At 38.3% G+C, this 16,581-nt stretch overlaps 2 protein-coding genes and 1 non-coding gene across 4 annotated transcripts in view; 1 reads left to right on the forward strand and 2 right to left on the reverse strand.

Annotated features, from left to right (window-relative positions):
• LOC145768209 (uncharacterized) overlaps positions 1 to 1,996 on the forward strand; it is a 34,640-nt gene extending 32,644 nt beyond the window's left edge. For both annotated transcript variants that reach the window (XM_082579695.1, XM_082579696.1), the window contains exons 34-36: positions 29 to 118; positions 595 to 675; positions 1,406 to 1,996. In XM_082579695.1, coding sequence (XP_082435821.1) covers positions 29 to 118; positions 595 to 675; positions 1,406 to 1,484 — 250 coding nt within the window. In that variant the 3' untranslated portion in view covers positions 1,485 to 1,996. The remainder of the gene's footprint in view (positions 1 to 28; positions 119 to 594; positions 676 to 1,405) is intronic.
• Positions 1,997 to 2,568: 572 nt separating this feature from the next.
• On the reverse strand, positions 2,569 to 6,985 carry LOC145769056 (uncharacterized). Its single transcript, XM_082580653.1, has 7 exons — positions 6,911 to 6,985; positions 6,403 to 6,553; positions 5,891 to 6,058; positions 5,476 to 5,658; positions 4,793 to 4,924; positions 4,229 to 4,387; positions 2,569 to 3,588 (listed from the first exon to the last, which is right to left on the reverse strand). The coding sequence occupies exons 1-7, from the start codon at positions 6,983 to 6,985 to the stop codon at positions 3,335 to 3,337; spliced, it is 1,122 nt and encodes a 373-aa protein (XP_082436779.1). The 3' UTR covers positions 2,569 to 3,334.
• A 3,680-nt stretch (positions 6,986 to 10,665) lies between these two features.
• On the reverse strand, positions 10,666 to 10,767 carry LOC145769782 (U6 spliceosomal RNA). The gene has a single exon (XR_014289095.1). It is a non-coding gene; the product is annotated as a U6 spliceosomal RNA (small nuclear RNA).
• Positions 10,768 to 16,581: the final 5,814 nt, after the last annotated feature.

A 16,581-nucleotide genomic window follows, 5' to 3' on the forward strand; every position in this document is an offset into this window, starting at 1 on the left:
TAATTGACAAAGTTTACCATGATTGCAGCTCACGTGACCGACGGAGATCTACGTCATCATATTCTTCATCCGGAAGTGACATGGACAGACCATGTCGTCACTACCGCCCTGGGAGAAGGTATGTTATTGTTTACACACGCGCTTCATTTTTTTTTCTTTGGCGACCCCTGATCACGCTTGCTACACCTCACATCGATATTCTTGAGCCATCATTGGAGGATTGGGCCAACGTTTCAGTTTTAAGAAATTTTCATTAGATCACAAAGCACGAGTTACCATAAAGTCAAGCGGCATCATAACACGAATTGGTGTTTTCTGCATGATTTTTTATTTCTATAAACACAAGGCCTTGTTTTATTTTTCTATGTTTAATGTGTGAGCCAGCAATGCATGAACGGTGCATTGATTATTTTGCTGCACTCAATTAAAAGTCAATTGTAGAAACACCGCATGTGGAGTAACTTCCAGTCAACCTCTACGCATTAATATTCGATCACACTTAAAGTTTACTATAAATCGTAGCACTTTTGTAAAGCTGAAAGCCAACGTGGAAACGTTATCCCACATTATCATCTTGATTTTATTATGTGACAGACGTAGCCGCCGACCGCGATATAGCTCATATGATCAAAGTAGTGATCGCAGTGACATATCAAGGCTTAGCAGCAGAACGAGGTAAAGTCACCAAATCTTGCTTTTATGGTAAATGTCCTAATATGGGGCTATTCAAATATGACACCCTTGCGGAGGGAGTGTCCCAGCCGACGTATTACGTTGCGCAGGATAGGGATGAACGTCATATGGGAGTGAGTTAGTGTCGTGTGGCATTTATATAAACTCTTGGTTAGTGATGCCCTATTGTATTTAAATTATCTTGTTGCAAAAGTGAATTCGCTGTTAAAGCAATAATCAATTTAATCATCCTTCATCGTCTGTATGTAGAAGATGAGAATTTTCTCTGTCACTCGTGGTCAATCATAAACTTTATAATTAATGGAAGAAATTGGTCTGGATTTGCGTTGGTATTTTTCACATCTTACAGCTCTGCAATTATTGCTATTCAATACCCGCTTGTTTAGTCCACTTGAAAGATTTGTGCAGCCCTGTTAGTATTTTGGCTTCACGTCATAGTGAAAGTAAATCAAATTTTAAGTTATCAGATAAATGCTTCTCAAAGCAAATTCAGCAGACTTTCACTACGTTTGATATGCATTTTGGTCGAAGGTCGATCCTTGTATAAAGTTATCATGGCAGATTTGCGATGCTGTTTTTCAAACTGCACCGAAAGGCTGCGAATCTTTGGCCTCTCATCCAAGACACGCTGACTTTACGCTCCACTAACTGAATTTTTCATGTACGAAGGTTTTATCAATACGTTTGTGACGAATCTTAAATATTTTTTTAGATGCAGCAGCCGGTCTTGGTCACGTGACCGTTCTCCGTCCCGCTCTTCATTTTCCTCTCGCGATACTTACAGCGACTGACGTTAAAAGAATTTTTGTTTTGTGCAAAGGGGTGGTTCAAATATCACATGACTTTCACTCCACCTTTGCCGGTTGATGACGAGCGTTATTGGGTGTCATGACGTTTGAACAGCTCCAAAGCACGCCTCAAACGTTATGAAGCAAATATTATGACCATGTGCTATATACTGTGTAATGTATTGTTGTTTTCGTCATTTCTACGTGTTGTTCGTTAATACTTGTCATCTGCAATATTTTGAGTGTTTATTTTATATTTGGTACAGTGATAACATGCGGTCATTTCAAAACTCATACAAGAAACTGGCAGGCAGCTGTCAATCAAGATAGCAGTGTCAGTGGCGTACACAAAAACATTTCATGGGTTAAGGTTCATTTATAAAAGTGTTCGGAACTCAAAGGGCATTTGGTAACTTTTTCCGACTAGGCTTCAGCATAGCTGCATGAGTTTTTTCTGTAACTTCGTTTTCAAAGTTATACTGAAATAAATCGCAGAAAATGCGACTCTAGTTTGATCGATCAAGTGTGGAATGCTTCCATTGCTCAGAAACTCAGATGGCTTGAACTTAAAAGAGTTTAGTGAAGATTTAAGGTGGCTGCTTCCCTTTGTTGTAATTTAATGCTAACTGTTTCGCTTGCATACAGAATAGGCTACCACCATTCACCAGTGGCAATAAATATTTCGTAAATCTTTCTGGTGAGGAATCTAAATATCGTATACTTTGATCACAAACGAACAATATCAAGAGCCGTGTAGCAAAGCTAATTTTAAAAGCAAAGGCCATAGTTGAAGTTTGCACGAAAACCTGCTGGAAAATCTTCTTCGGTACGCATTGTATTTTTCGAACTGACCAAGCGCATATCATGGTCAGACGTACGTAGGCCGGCGATGAAAACTAACAATGAATAAATAGTAAGGGCGTTATGAGCCGTAACCTGCGCGAGAACTTGAGTTGCGCAACATTTCAAGAAGTAGTTAAAGCCAGTACGATAGTTTCCAGGAAGAAGTTTTAGGAGTGAAATTTACAATTGCAATGTTCTCTGGCTCTTTCTTACACTTAGTGAAATATTGCCCACTAGGAAGGAATGCATCAAAAAAGGCTAGGAACCACTGGTTTAAACTTTTTGCTGAGTCTTGTCACCGTTCCATTGATGTTTACGAACGAAGATTTAATCACAATCCAAGTAATGGCATTACCAATATTATCTTATTGTTGAGCCTAATAACTTTTCAAACTACAGTAACCCAGATGATTTTTAACGTTCGGTGTCGTTTCTTGGATCAGTTCAGTTTGTTTTTATTTCTAACCATCACAACGAAAAAACAATATAGGCTGAACCAAACATAGCAGAGGTCTAGAAAAAGGTAGAAGCGACAAAACGCGGACGTTATAGCCTAACAACTTAATTGGATACAAAGCCTGCGTAAAATATACAGTACAACGAAACATTACCGTAGGCCTACATAGCCTAATTTACCATGTTCCTTAAGTAGTTTTGCATGATAATAACTAAACAAATATTTCTTGGAAAAAAAATCAAATATACAGTTTGTGAGTGTGTCCTTTTCCGAGACGTCGAGCGGTGAATTTACTGGGTGTTCATTGCAATAGTCATTTAAAAGTCATAGTCTACCAAATACTTTAGAAACGAGCATTGGTTGTGTTATTTGGGAGTCAAGCAGTGATGGTAGGTCAAAGTAATAATGTGATCATATCATGAACACGATACAAAATATTAAAATATACTGCACTCCACTCATACACCGTTTCAAAGGTAAAACGAATTAATTACCACAAAGTAAATGAGAGTTGAAATTGGGCCATATTACAGTACAATGTGCAAAAAGCTCACTATAGGCATTTCGCCCCCGGGTAAACTATGGGGTTGGTTAACAACGACAAAGTCTCATCACAGCTACAACTGGTCTCCGACGAGCACCACTCTCGCCAAAACCCGACCGAATTCTCCGGCTTCGGACAATACTGGACGCAGCGTCCAGTGCAAGAACTGTACTTCTGTTCAATGGCACAACTTGTGCAGGTCGAGACGTTAGGGCTGAGACCAAGACAATAGCTTGATGTCCCACACTCTGCTTCACATGATTCTACACAGTCGGTAAATAATGATTTGAACTGTAACCGTAGGCTAATTATTTAAAACATTTTATAGATCAATACTGTATAAGTATAAGTAGACTACCCTTTAATTTAATGTCTAGTTGCTTAAACCTATGTTACTTTTGCTAATCCAAAAGTGTCGGTTCTACATCGCTCTGCCTAGAGCATGCGGAGGTGTCTTGCTCGGACACTTTATGACATGTCAAAACAAGGGGAGCACTTGAATTGATAACCAGCCTGTATGTCCCTTCACTGCTTCCTGTTGCGTAATCGCAGTAGCCTACGTTGACGTAAAGGGCACCAAACAAAACATGGTTATTAATAATTATTAAATCATTCTCTTGTTGGTTTTGTGAATAGACTGAAGAATATGCCTTAAAAGAAACTTGAACAGTAAAAAAATCTTAATTTTATTATAGTGCACTTTCAGCATGAAATAATATTATTTTTTGAAAAAAGCAATTTTTCTAAATTTTAAGGAACTGTTCAGATGCCACATGACACCATCTTATCGCATCATGGCGTAGGCTATTGGTTGTTTTTCCCACATTGTGGAATCACCACAACTGGTGGCAGATGTCACATAGCCTAAGTAAATAGCTTATTTCCACTCAGTCAAATTATTACCTGCGACAATTGGAAAAGTGTTTCTAGCAAATTCCGATGGCAAGCTTCCGATTGGCGGGTGAAAATGAACAACAATAAACGTACTCAAGGTTGCATCGCTGAACGAACGACCACAACCGATTGATTTTGTTTCTTTCCAAATCAACTGAGCGAACTCGTCTGTAAGTGACTTTCTGGTGATTTAGTGCAGTTACTTTTATAGTGACATCAAGTCGATTGTTGCTGATGAACTTATACAAGAAAAAGTGCGTCTTTACAGCGACAGCTTGCTGTAAAAAGTAGCACTTTGGAGTAAAGATATGCTTGTTCAAACCAACCGAACGATTTCTGTTTCTCAAAAGTCGAGTGTAGCAAGAATTGACAGCGACAGACCCGTGTTTCTCCAAACACGGGTCTGTCGAGTTCTTGACCACTGCTCTTGCCAGTCAATTAAATTCTTACTTTTATATTACCAAAGGGTTATTCGGTCTTTAACCCTAAAAACTATTGCAAGTACACGACGCTGACGACTCAGGCGCACATTCCAAGAAGCAGATTTTTAAAATCTAACAACAAAGTCAATACCTGTTTCACTGGATGCTCTTGGATCATTGAAATCAAACAGAAAATACTGAATGTACCAAGCCGTGATAGCGTCCACTGCCTCTGCTACCCCATTAAAGCCAACTCGAGAGTACAAATTTTCTCCAACTCCGGCTGAAGATAAAAAAGCAAATAAAACAATTGAAATAATGTTGTAACGTGATATAGGCCTAGTATATACATAATATAAACAAAGCATTTAAAAACATAAGAGATTAAGAGTTAATGAAAATAAAGCACACAACTAAGACTAGAATAAAGCATTCGACTGGGAACTGTAGCCTACACCTCTGCAGATGATCGGGTTTGTAACATACTCATTAAGTTATGCAAACGGAACAAAGGTACAATGCAAGAACAAGTAAAGCAAACGTGACAATTAACAAACACACAGGCAAGTTTATAGCAATTCACAACAAGCCTATAATTTGTTTTGACTTTGATATGAAGACATAGCCTACCTACAGTTATAAGATTGAAATATTGTTTCGAACAACTTGATTGAAATCATGCCAAACCAATAAATCACATCGTGAATATTTTGGGTTGACACTCAAATCACCCAAGTACCCGGTATACCAAGTTTTAACAAGTAACACGAACGCAAATGCGGTACATATCAGATCTATGAACGCACATTGGAACTTTTAACAGAAATTACGTACTAGTGTTTGAAAACCGACGAACGCCCAACTCAAGAAGATGGTTAGACCAATTCTGAGCGCTTTCTTCCAGGCTGCTGTTGTAACTGATCTGTGGGCTTCTGTGCAGGCAGCGGTAATAATTGATGATGTTCAAACAGCGAGATTGGAACGTTCCAGCATTGCCAACGATCGTCCACTCACAAACTATCAAACGAAAAAAAAAACCAAGCACTTTTTGTTATGGTCATGCAACTTTTCAATAAACATCTGTAAATATTTCAAAGACCACGTCACAGTTTGTTCATAATTTACAATTCATTGCCCTCAAGTTGTAATGCATAAAAAGTTAAATTTATAATAACTTTGAGTATCAAATCAATACATTTCTAAAGTTGCTCCATAAGTCAAGCAAACACAACATCAATCTTCTCCTCACCTGGTGGTGGACATTGATCTTCACTGATACAATTGCCTTCATGCAAGACTGTATCGTTTGGACAAAAACATCCACTGGTACACACTTCTGAACAATTAGACACGGTCTGGTTGCAAGTAGGTGGACATGCTGATCCACAATTCAACCAAATCTTTGGTGATGGACAATCTTTGGCAAATAAAACAAAAAGCAATTTAAACATGATATAACTTCACATTGGCCATTCGACAAATTCAGATAGTTCATAACAAGCACATAGAAAGTAGCGTTATAGTTAATTGTTATGGATCAATCTACAATATTTCAAAAATTGTGAAGAGCAATATCAATTCAAATGTGCAAAGCTAAAAAGTACCGATTGTTACGACCTTTTGTGAAAAATTTAACAAAAAATTTATATTCCTCAAGACATAATGCATGATCGGTTTATAAGTTTGATGATCAAGTAATTATGTTTCTAAAGTTATTCCATAGGCCAGATACTGTACGACCAAAATCAATCTTTTCCTCACCTGGTGGTGGACATTGATCTTCACTGATACAATTGCCTTCATGCAAGACTGTATCGTTTGGACAAAAACATCCACTGGTACACACTTCTGAACAATTAGACACGATCTGGTTGCAAGTAGGTGGACATGCTGATCCACAATTCATCCAAATCTGTGGTGATGGACAATCTTTGGCAAACAAAACAAAAAGCAATTAAATACATGATATAACTTCACACCGGCCATTCGACAAATTCAAATAGTTCACAACCAGTACATAGGGAGGAGCGTTATAGTTAATTGTTATGGATTAGTCTACAATATTTCAAAAAATTGTGAAGAGCAATATCTATTCAAATGCGCATAGCTAAAAATTACCGATTGTTACGACCGTTTGTGAAGAATTTAACAAAAAAATTATATTCCTCAAGATATAATGCATGATCGGTTGTAAGTTTGATGATCAAGTCATTATATTTCTAAAGTTACTCCATAAGTCAGGCAACACCACAATCAATCTTCTCCTCACCTGGTGGGGGACATTGATCTTCACTGATACAATTGCCTTCATGCAAGACTGTATCGTTTGGACAAAAACATCCATTGGTACACACTTCTAGACAATTAGACACGGTCTGGTTGCAAGTAGGTGGACATGCTGATCCACAATTCATCCAAATCTTTGGTGAAGGACAATCTTTTGTCACAATAAGCATAACAAATCAATTGTTGATTTCAAAGCCAAATTCTTAGTGGAGCAGTAGATAGAAGATTGATATTTGAGACATTTGAAACTAGAACCAAAGTGTTTCCTTTTCAGGCCAAAAAAAGCTGCATTTATTCCATACCTGGTGGTGGACATTGATCTTTATTGATACAATTGCCTTCATGCAAGACTGTATCGTTTGGACAGAAACATCTACTGGTACACACTTCTAGACAATTAGACACGGTCTGGTTGCAAGTAGGTGGACATGCTGATCCACAATTCATCCAAATCTTTGGTGACGCACAATCTTTAATCAAAATAAAACAAAAAGCAATTAAAAACATCATATAATTTCACATCGGCCACTTAACATATTTAAATCGTCCACAACCAGAACAAAGAGAGAAGCGTGAAGATTTATGGTTATGGATGATTCTACAATAGTGGCGCAAAAACTATTTTTCTCTAGGGGAGACTGAGACTGCCGTAGTATTGTCAGCTTCTGGGGGGCGAAGTCCCCCAGACCCCCTTATGTGCAAGAACATTTAAACTGGTAGTGAGCATCCGGGCACCTTCTGTGTAAAGAAACCACGCCAAAACACGCATATTGTAAATTTTAACAAATGAAGTACGCCAAACAACAAAAACGATGTTCAGGAAATTGAAATGAAAACGAACAAATTAGAAAGTGATATGAAAATGATAGTTTGTGGAAATGAGCTCTCACACGCTTCCGAAGATTAATTTTCGCTCAGGTGTTTTCTCTATGGACTGTGTCATGAGTTCTTTGACATCGACAGTGTCCAAAATGTTTTGGTGGACATGCATCAACGCAACATGAGTACCGTGAGTCCTTTTTGTGTCATTGAGCTTTTCAACCACGTTTTTAGGCGTCTTAGAGCAGAAAAAGAATGTTGTGATGATGCAGCTGAAACCGAGAGGCAAAAGGCACAGCTCCACAAATTTTCGCGTTTTTTTGAAAAGATCTAGTGTTTGAGGGTTTAGTTGCGATAGTATCTCAGCAATCTTTTGAGTGGAGTTTGCGGTTTTTCCACTTACATCATCGCTGAGCAAAGTAAGTTCCGTTTTTAGGCGGTTTTTGCTGATGGCATCGGGTTAAGCTGATCTCAGTATCAGATCTTTCCTCACCGTTTGTACAGCTCAGAAGGGTCTTCTCTCTGTTGGCTGCTGTAGGCCTAAGCAGATCCGCCTGGTCGAATTTTCGATCAAGCTCAGCTTGAACCAAATCAAGGGCTTCGATGTATTGTCGTTTCCACGCTCCTTCTCCGCAGACGACAAAGCATCCGATTCCTCTGTGTTTCGAAATCTTGCTGGAGTTTTGCTCACTCGGGGATCGTTTGGCGTCTTAAGGTTATTGACAGACGTGAAGACGTTTGCTGCTTCCACAAGCTTGGAAACGGATTCATCTTTTCTGAGATTTTTGATCCGTTCGTTGAGAATGGTGATTGATTCCAAAGCTGAAGAAGCAAAGATCTTTTTGTTTTGGAGCTGTCTTGCGACGGCTTCTGCAGGCTGAAAAACTTCACCGCTGCAGATAATCGCAAAATAAAGCCGCATCGTGCGTGCTTGTTTTACCAAGCCGAATATGTGCATCTCTTCGTGCATTTCCTCTCATTGCACTATCTTCTGTCATGTTAGCCGGACATGACAAAGCAATATCATGTATTATTGTAATGTTCAGAAGTACGCATGAGATGTAAATATTGCAGAATTATGTCCTATAAACGATGGACCGCCGTATTAGTAGGGAGGGTGGCTAGTACCGCTACTGCGAGGTTATAGCTCTCTGTGATTGACGACTCTTTATTGCGATTGATGAGCGCGACCACACGTAGCAGGAACTCGATTCATCGCAGCAATGTTCGAAACAATGTCTGAAAATATGTTATGTAGGCCTGCCTTAAATTGTCAGAATTTTCTAGGGGGGGCTGAAGCAAATATAGAAAACTTCAGGGGGGCTGAATTTGCTCTAGGCGGGCTGCAGCCCCTTGAGAACCCCTAATTCCCGCGCCCCTGTAATCTACAATATTTCAAAAAATTGTGAAGAGCAATATCAATTCAAATGAACAAAGTAAAAAAGTATCGATTGTTGCGACATTTTGTGAAGAATTCTATATTCCTCAAGATATAATGCATGATCAGTTTATAAGTTTGATGATCAGGTCAATATATTTCTAAAGTTACTTCATAAGTCAGGCAATACCACAATCAAATTTCTCCTCACCTGGTGGTGGACATTGATCTTCATTGATACAATTTCCTTCATGCAAGACTGTATCGTTTGGACAAAAACATCCACTGGTACACACTTCTGAACAATTAGACACGGTCTGGTTGCAAGTAGGTGGACATGCTGATCCACAATTCATCCAAATCTTTGGTGACGGACAATCTTTTGTTAGAAAAACAAAAATCAATTAAAAACATGATATAACTTCACGTCGGCAACTTAACAAATTTAAATCGTCCACAACCAGAACAAAGGGTGAAGCGTGAGAATTTATTGTTATGGATGATTCTTCAATGTTTCAAAAAATTGTGAAAAGCAAAGTCAATATAAAATGCGCAAAGCAAAAAAGCACCAATTGTTGCGAACTTTTGTGGAGAATTCAACAAAAAACATGTACTCTTCAAAATGCAATGCATGAACCGTTTATAACTTTAATGATCAAGTCATTATATTTCTAAATTTCTTCCATAGGCCAGATAAGACCAAAATCAATCTTCTCTTGACCTGGTGGTGGACATTGATTTTCACTGATACAATTGCCTTCATGCAAAATTGTATTGTTTGGACAGAAACATCCACTGGTACACACTTCTGAACAATTAGACACGGTCTGGTTGCAAGTAGGTGGACATACTGATCTACAATTCATCCAAATCTTTGGTGACGCACAATCTTTTGTCAAACAAAACAAAAAGTAACTAAAAACATCATATAACTTCACATCGGCCACTTAACAAATTTAAATCGTCCACAACCAGAACAAAGGGAGAAGCGTGAAGATTTATTGTTATAGATCAGCGGTCACCAAATGGCGGCCCGCCACGCTGTATCGCTGCGGCCCGCGGAAGGTATCAGCGTACAAGTATAACCAAAAATACTTTTCTTGAGGGAGTTAAAGAGCACGAAGGCAAAAAATACTTTCCTGGAAGCATATTTTCGCATTGCATACGATTCCACCGACCGACCAATCAGATTATAGTTCTAGGTGGGGGTTGCTTAAAGTTATTCCAATGCGATGTCCAGCCACACTGTCCCAGTGGTTGATTAAAACGTCTGTTTTCGAATTTTGAAATTGTCTGTGAGCATAGGGTTGCTTATTTTAAGTTTGCAAATGTCATGTAAACACTAGTGCGAGTTTCACCGTTATTGTGTTTCACGAGCAGTGTTCTCTTTATGCAAGTTTTTGTTGGCAAATTGGGTCGGTGTGCCAACTCAATTTATAATAAATTGGCAATATATTACATATAAATTTAGAGACTTTTTCTGATTGTATTATGAAAATATTTAGCCTAGTAGGCCTACTGCAAAACGTTTTTATTTTTTAAGAAATATGGAACGCTTCACGATTTTGCGTGTCATCCTTGCGCAGGAGCCATGCTAATCTGTATCGTTCCAATTATAGTATATGTACTGCCGAAGCAAGTACTGCAAAATGTTGTTAATCAACAAATTCTTGCCACGCTGATGAGCACCGCAAGTGACAGTTGTCCATAATAAAAGAAAGACGGTTTTATAGATTCTCACAAAAAAGATGAAAAACCAACTCATTGCTTTTTTAGAGGGAAGACTGTTCATAAATTACGATTTTTCGGTGATTTCCACAAGCGTTTGTTTCATGGTACCTGGTGTGATGATGTCTAGTTTAGCGTTGGTGGTGCCTTCAACATTTAGTTGCAGAATGGTCACTCCTTGACCTACAACAGCTGGTGCTGTTCGCCCTGACAAGGGCGCTGTGCTTGTTCTGGGGGTGCCATTCTGATGATTGTTCTTCCGCATAACTTTATAGCGACAGTTGTAGCAAGTTTAGTTTCCCAAAGTCGGTACTTGCGGGGGCGGCCACGTGGAGGTACTTGCTTTCGTCGGCAGAGAGTGCTGCTTGTGAGTGTGGTGAAATGCAGAAGGCAGCACACATTATCAAGGATTGCCGGCTATACAGACCTCCTCATGGTATGGAAGGTCTAGTTTCCATCGATGACGACGCCAGGCAGTGATTAACCAACGGATGCCCTGAAATATAGTGACAACACGAGAGAAGATGGTACCTGGTTTTTTTTCCCTGTTGTTGGAGCCTATTTTTGGCTGATATGTTTGCAGGTCACTGTTGTTGCCTGTATTGCGATGTGTCAAACATTTCCTTGTTTACTGAAACTGTTAATTGCAAGATATCTTTTGCGAAGCGAAGTAACAACACCACTCTTGCTTGGCGATGAATATTCTGATGAAACCGCTCGCCTCGCTATAAGTGCAAAAAACAAGTGGCCTCTATTTATTAGGCATGGTTAAAAAAGTCAAAAGTGTTGTAAAAGAAGCTTGGCCTGGCAGTAGCGTTGTTCGATTAATTTTGTTGCTACGGTATTCTAACATAAATATGAACAACATGTAACGCTGGATGCTGAGTAAGAAATGCGTTCTTTTCTAGCATAAGAGTCAACCTACCTAACATTTTATTAGTGCGGCCCGCCACAGCTCTCCTTAGTGCCAAAGTGGCCCGCATGCAAAAAAGGTTGGTGACCCCTGTTATAGATGATTCTACAATATTTCAAATGAACAAAGCAAAACAGTAGCGATTGTTGAGACCTTTTGTGAAGAATTTAAGAAAAATCTAAATTCCTCAAGATGTAATGCATGATCAGTTTATAAGTTTGAGTATCAAGTAACTATATTTCTAAAGTTACTCCATAAGTCAGGCAATACCACAATCAATTTTCTCATCACCTGGTGGTGGACATTGATCTTCACTGATACAATTTCCTTCATGCAAGACTGTATCGTTTGGACAGAAACATCCACTGGTACACACTTCTAGACAATTAGACACGGTCTGGTTGCAAGTAGGTGGACATGCTGATCCACAATTCATCCAAATCTTTGGTGATGGACAATCTTTAGTCAAAATAAGCAAAACATATCAATATAATATTCATAGTGAAGCAATAGAAAAAAATAAAGATAGAATCTTGAAACATTTCATCACGATAGCTCAGTTGGTTATCGCGTGACTTCGTGAACGAAGAAGCTTCAAGACAAATGGCGCTGGTTCAACTCTCGGGTTGTGCGCTTGAGCAACGCATTCTAAGGACTGCTCTTCAATCAGCAGCACCTAATGAATGGAATAATTCTCCGACAACAACACTTCAACAAGCGGAAAACTTTACTCTACCAATCTCGGTAACTGTCTGCAAGTATGCGAAACCACCCAGAATAACCTATCAAGGCTTTGTCCAGTCAGAGGATAAAGATTTACAACCAACCAACCATTTGGAACTAGAACCAAAGTGTTTTACATTGGCTTTTCGGGCCAAACAATAACTGCATTTATTCCATACCTGGTGGTGGACATTGATCTTCACTGATACAATTGCCTTCATGCAAGACTGTATCGTTTGGACAAAAACATCCATTGGTACACACTTCTGAACAATTAGACACGGTCTGGTTGCAAGTAGGTGGACATGCTGATCCACAATTCATCCAAATCTTTGGTGACGGACAATCTTTGGCAAATAAAACAAAAAGCAATTAAAAACATGGTATAATTTCACATCGACCATTCGACCATATCAAATTCACAATCAGAACAAAGGGAGGAGCGTGAGGATTCATTGTTATGGATGATTCTTCAACGTTTCAAAAAATTGTGAAGAGTATTATCAAGACAAAATGCGCAAAGCAAAAAAGCACCAATTGTTGCGACCTTTTGTGGAGAATTGAACAAAAAACAAATATTCTTCAAAATATTGTGCATGAACAATCGAACAGTTTATAATTTTAATGATCAAATCACTATATTTCTAAATTTACTCTATAGGCCAGATAAGACCAAAACCAATCTTCTCCTCACCTGGTGGTGGACATTGATCTTCACTGATACAATTTCCTTCATGCAAGACTGTATCGTTTGGACAAAAACATCCACTGGTACACACTTCTGAACAATTAGACACGGTCTGGTTGCAAGTAGGTGGACATGCTGATCCACAATTCAACCAAATCTTTGGTGATGGACAATCTTTGGCAAACAAAACAAAAAGCAATTAAAAACATGATATAACTTCACACCGGCCATTTGACAAATTCAAATAGTTCACAACCAGTACATAGGGAGTAGCGTTATAGTTAATTGTTATGGATTAGTCCACAATATTTCAAAAAATTGTGAAGAGCAATATCAATTCAAATGCCCAAAGCAAAAAAGTACCGATTGTTGCGACCATGGCCACCTAAAGATACGACCTGATTTGTCACTATTTGCAGAAATTTCCAGGTTTTTCTAACTTTGGGCGAACGTTTAAATAAAAAATTTTTTAAATTAAATTTTTACGCTTTCTTTATTCTTTTCCCCAGATGACACAATAGGTTTTAACATTCTCACATGTTGAAAAACCATGAAAATTTGATTTTGCGTTTTTCAACTTACTTTTTCTCATTTGCTATTGCTTCCGCAAGGCAACAAAAAAGTTTTATGTCATTAGGAAACCGCAAAAAATAAAAATATCACAAAAAATGTCAGTCAAGCACTAGCAGTAGCTGTAATCAAAATCTGCAAAATGTGACAAATCAGGCCGCATCTCCAGGTGGCCATGTTGCGACCTTTTGTGAAGAATTTATCAAAAAATCTATATTTTTAAAGATGTAATGCATATGAACGGATTATAACTTTGATGATCAAGTCACTATATTTTTAAAGTTATTCCATAGAACAGATAAGACCAAAATCAATCTTCTCCTCACCTGGTGGTGGACATTGATCTTCACTGATACAATTTCCTTCATGCAAGACTGTATCGTTTGGACAAAAACATCCAGTGGTACACACTTCTGGACAATTAGACACGGTCTGGTTGCAAGTAGGTGGACATGCTGATCCACAATTCATCCAAATCATTGGTGATGGACAATCTTTAATCAAAATAAGCATAACAAATCAATTGTTGATTTCAAAGCCAAACTTATTAGTGGAGCAGTAGATAGAACGTAGATATTTGAGACATTTAAAACTAGAACCAAAGTGTTTCAAAGTGGCTTTTCAGGCCAAAAAAAACTGCATCTATTCCATACCTGGTGGTGGACATTGATCTTTATTGATACAATTTTCTTCATGCAAGACTGTATCGTTTGGACAGAAACATCCACTGGTACACACTTCTAGACAATTAGACACGGTCTGGTTGCAAGTAGGTGGACATGCTGATCCACAATTCATCCAAATCTTTGGTGATGGACAATCTTTAATCAAAATAAGCATAACAAATCAATTGTTGATTTCAAAGCCAAACTTATTAGTGGAGCAGTAGATAGAACGTAGATATTTGAGACATTTAAAACTAGAACCAAAGTGTTTCAAAGTGGCTTTTCAGGCCAAAAAAAACTGCATCTATTCCATACCTGGTGGTGGACATTGATCTTTATTGATACAATTTTCTTCATGCAAGACTGTATCGTTTGGACAGAAACATCCACTGGTACACACTTCTAGACAATTAGACACGGTCTGGTTGCAAGTAGGTGGACATGCTGATCCACAATTCATCCAAATCTTTGGTGATGGACAATCTTTAGTCAAAATAAGCAAAACATATCAATATAATATTCGTATTGTAGCAATAGAAAAAAATAAAGATAGAATCTTGAAACATTTCACCACGATAGCTCAGTTAGTTATCGCGTGACTTCGTGAACGAAGAAGCTTCAAGACAAACGGCGCTGGTTCGACTCTCGGAGTGTGCGCTTGAGCAACGCATTCTAAGGACTGCTCTTCAATCAGCAGCACCTAATGAATGGAATAATTCCTCGGCAACAACACTTCAACAAGCGGAAAACTTTACTCTACCAATCACGGTAACTGGCCCTGCGTCAGAAGCCTCTACAAGTATGCGAAACCACCCAGAATAACCTATCAAGGCTTTGTCCAGTCAGAGGATAAAGATTCACAACCAACCAACCATTTGGAACTAGAACCAAAGTGTTTTACATTGGCTTTTCGGGCCAAACAATAACTGCATCTATTCCATACCTGGTGGTGGACATTGATCTTCACTGATACAATTGCCTTCATGCAAGACTGTATCGTTTGGACAAAAACATCCACTGGTACACACTTCTGAACAATTAGACACGGTCTGGTTGCAAGTAGGTGGACATGCTGATCCACAATTCATCCAAATCTTTGGTGATGGACAATCTTTGGCAAACAAAACAAAAAGCAATTAAAAACATGATATAACTTCACATCGGCCACTTAACAAATTTAAATAGTTCACAACCAGAACAAAGTGAGAAGCGTGAGAATGTATTGTTTTGGATGATTCTTCAATGTTTCAAAAAATTGTGAAGATTATTATCATTACAAAATGTGCAAAGAAAAAAAGCACCAATTGTTGCGACCTTTTGTGGAGAATTTAACAAAGAACATATATTCCTCAAAATATTGTGCAATGAACAATCGAACAGTTTATAACTTTAATGATCAAATCACTATATTTTTAAATTTTTTCCATAGGCCAGATAAGACCAAAACCAATGTTCTCCTCACCTGGTGGTGGACATTGATTTTCACTGATACAATTGCTTTCATGCAAGACTGTATCGTTTGGACAAACACATCCACTAGTACACACTTCTGAACAATTAGACACGGTCTGGTTGCAAGTAGGTGGACATGCTGATCCACAATTCATCCAAATCTTTGGTGATGGACAATCTTTTGTCAAACAAACAAAAAGCAATTAAACACTTGATATAACTTCACAACGGCCTCTTAACAAATTTAAATCGTCCACAACCAGAACAAAGGGAGAAGCGTGAAGATTTTTTATAATAAATGATTCTTCAATGTTTCAAAAAATTGTGAAGAGCTATATCAATGTAAAATGTGCAAATCAAAAAAGCACCAATTGTTGCGACCTTTAGTGGAGAATTCAAGAAGAAACATATCTTCCTCAAAATGTAATGCATGAACAGTTTATAACTTTAATGATCATGTCATTATATTTCTAAGTTTTTTCCATAGGCCAGATGAGACCAAAACCAATGTTCTCCTCACCTGGTGGTGGACATTGATCTTCACTGATACAATTGCCTTCATGCAAGACTGTATTGTTTGGACAGAAACATCCACTGGTACACACTTCTAGACAATTAAACACGGTCTGGTTGCAAGTAGGTGGACATGCTGATCCACAATTAATCCAAATCATTGGTGATGGACAATCTTTGGCAAACAAAACAAAAAGCAATTGAA

This window comes from Aplidium turbinatum, chromosome 4 (assembly GCF_918807975.1).
Source record: "Aplidium turbinatum chromosome 4, kaAplTurb1.1, whole genome shotgun sequence".
NCBI classification, from domain to species: domain Eukaryota; kingdom Metazoa; phylum Chordata; class Ascidiacea; order Aplousobranchia; family Polyclinidae; genus Aplidium; species Aplidium turbinatum.

Bases quoted from the DNA above. Each gene is read 5' to 3' on its own strand.
- LOC145769056 (XM_082580653.1), bottom strand. From the start codon at position 6,985: ATGGATGTTTTTGTCCAAACGATACAGTCTTGCATGAAGGCAATTGTA. The intron at 5,659-5,890 runs GTGAGGAGAAGA...TTCGTTTGATAG, and splicing joins AGATCAATGTCCACCACCAG to TTTGTGAGTGGACGATCGTT. The intron at 4,388-4,792 runs GTATTGACTTTG...AGTCACTTACAG, and splicing joins AAGAGCATCCAGTGAAACAG to ACGAGTTCGCTCAGTTGATT.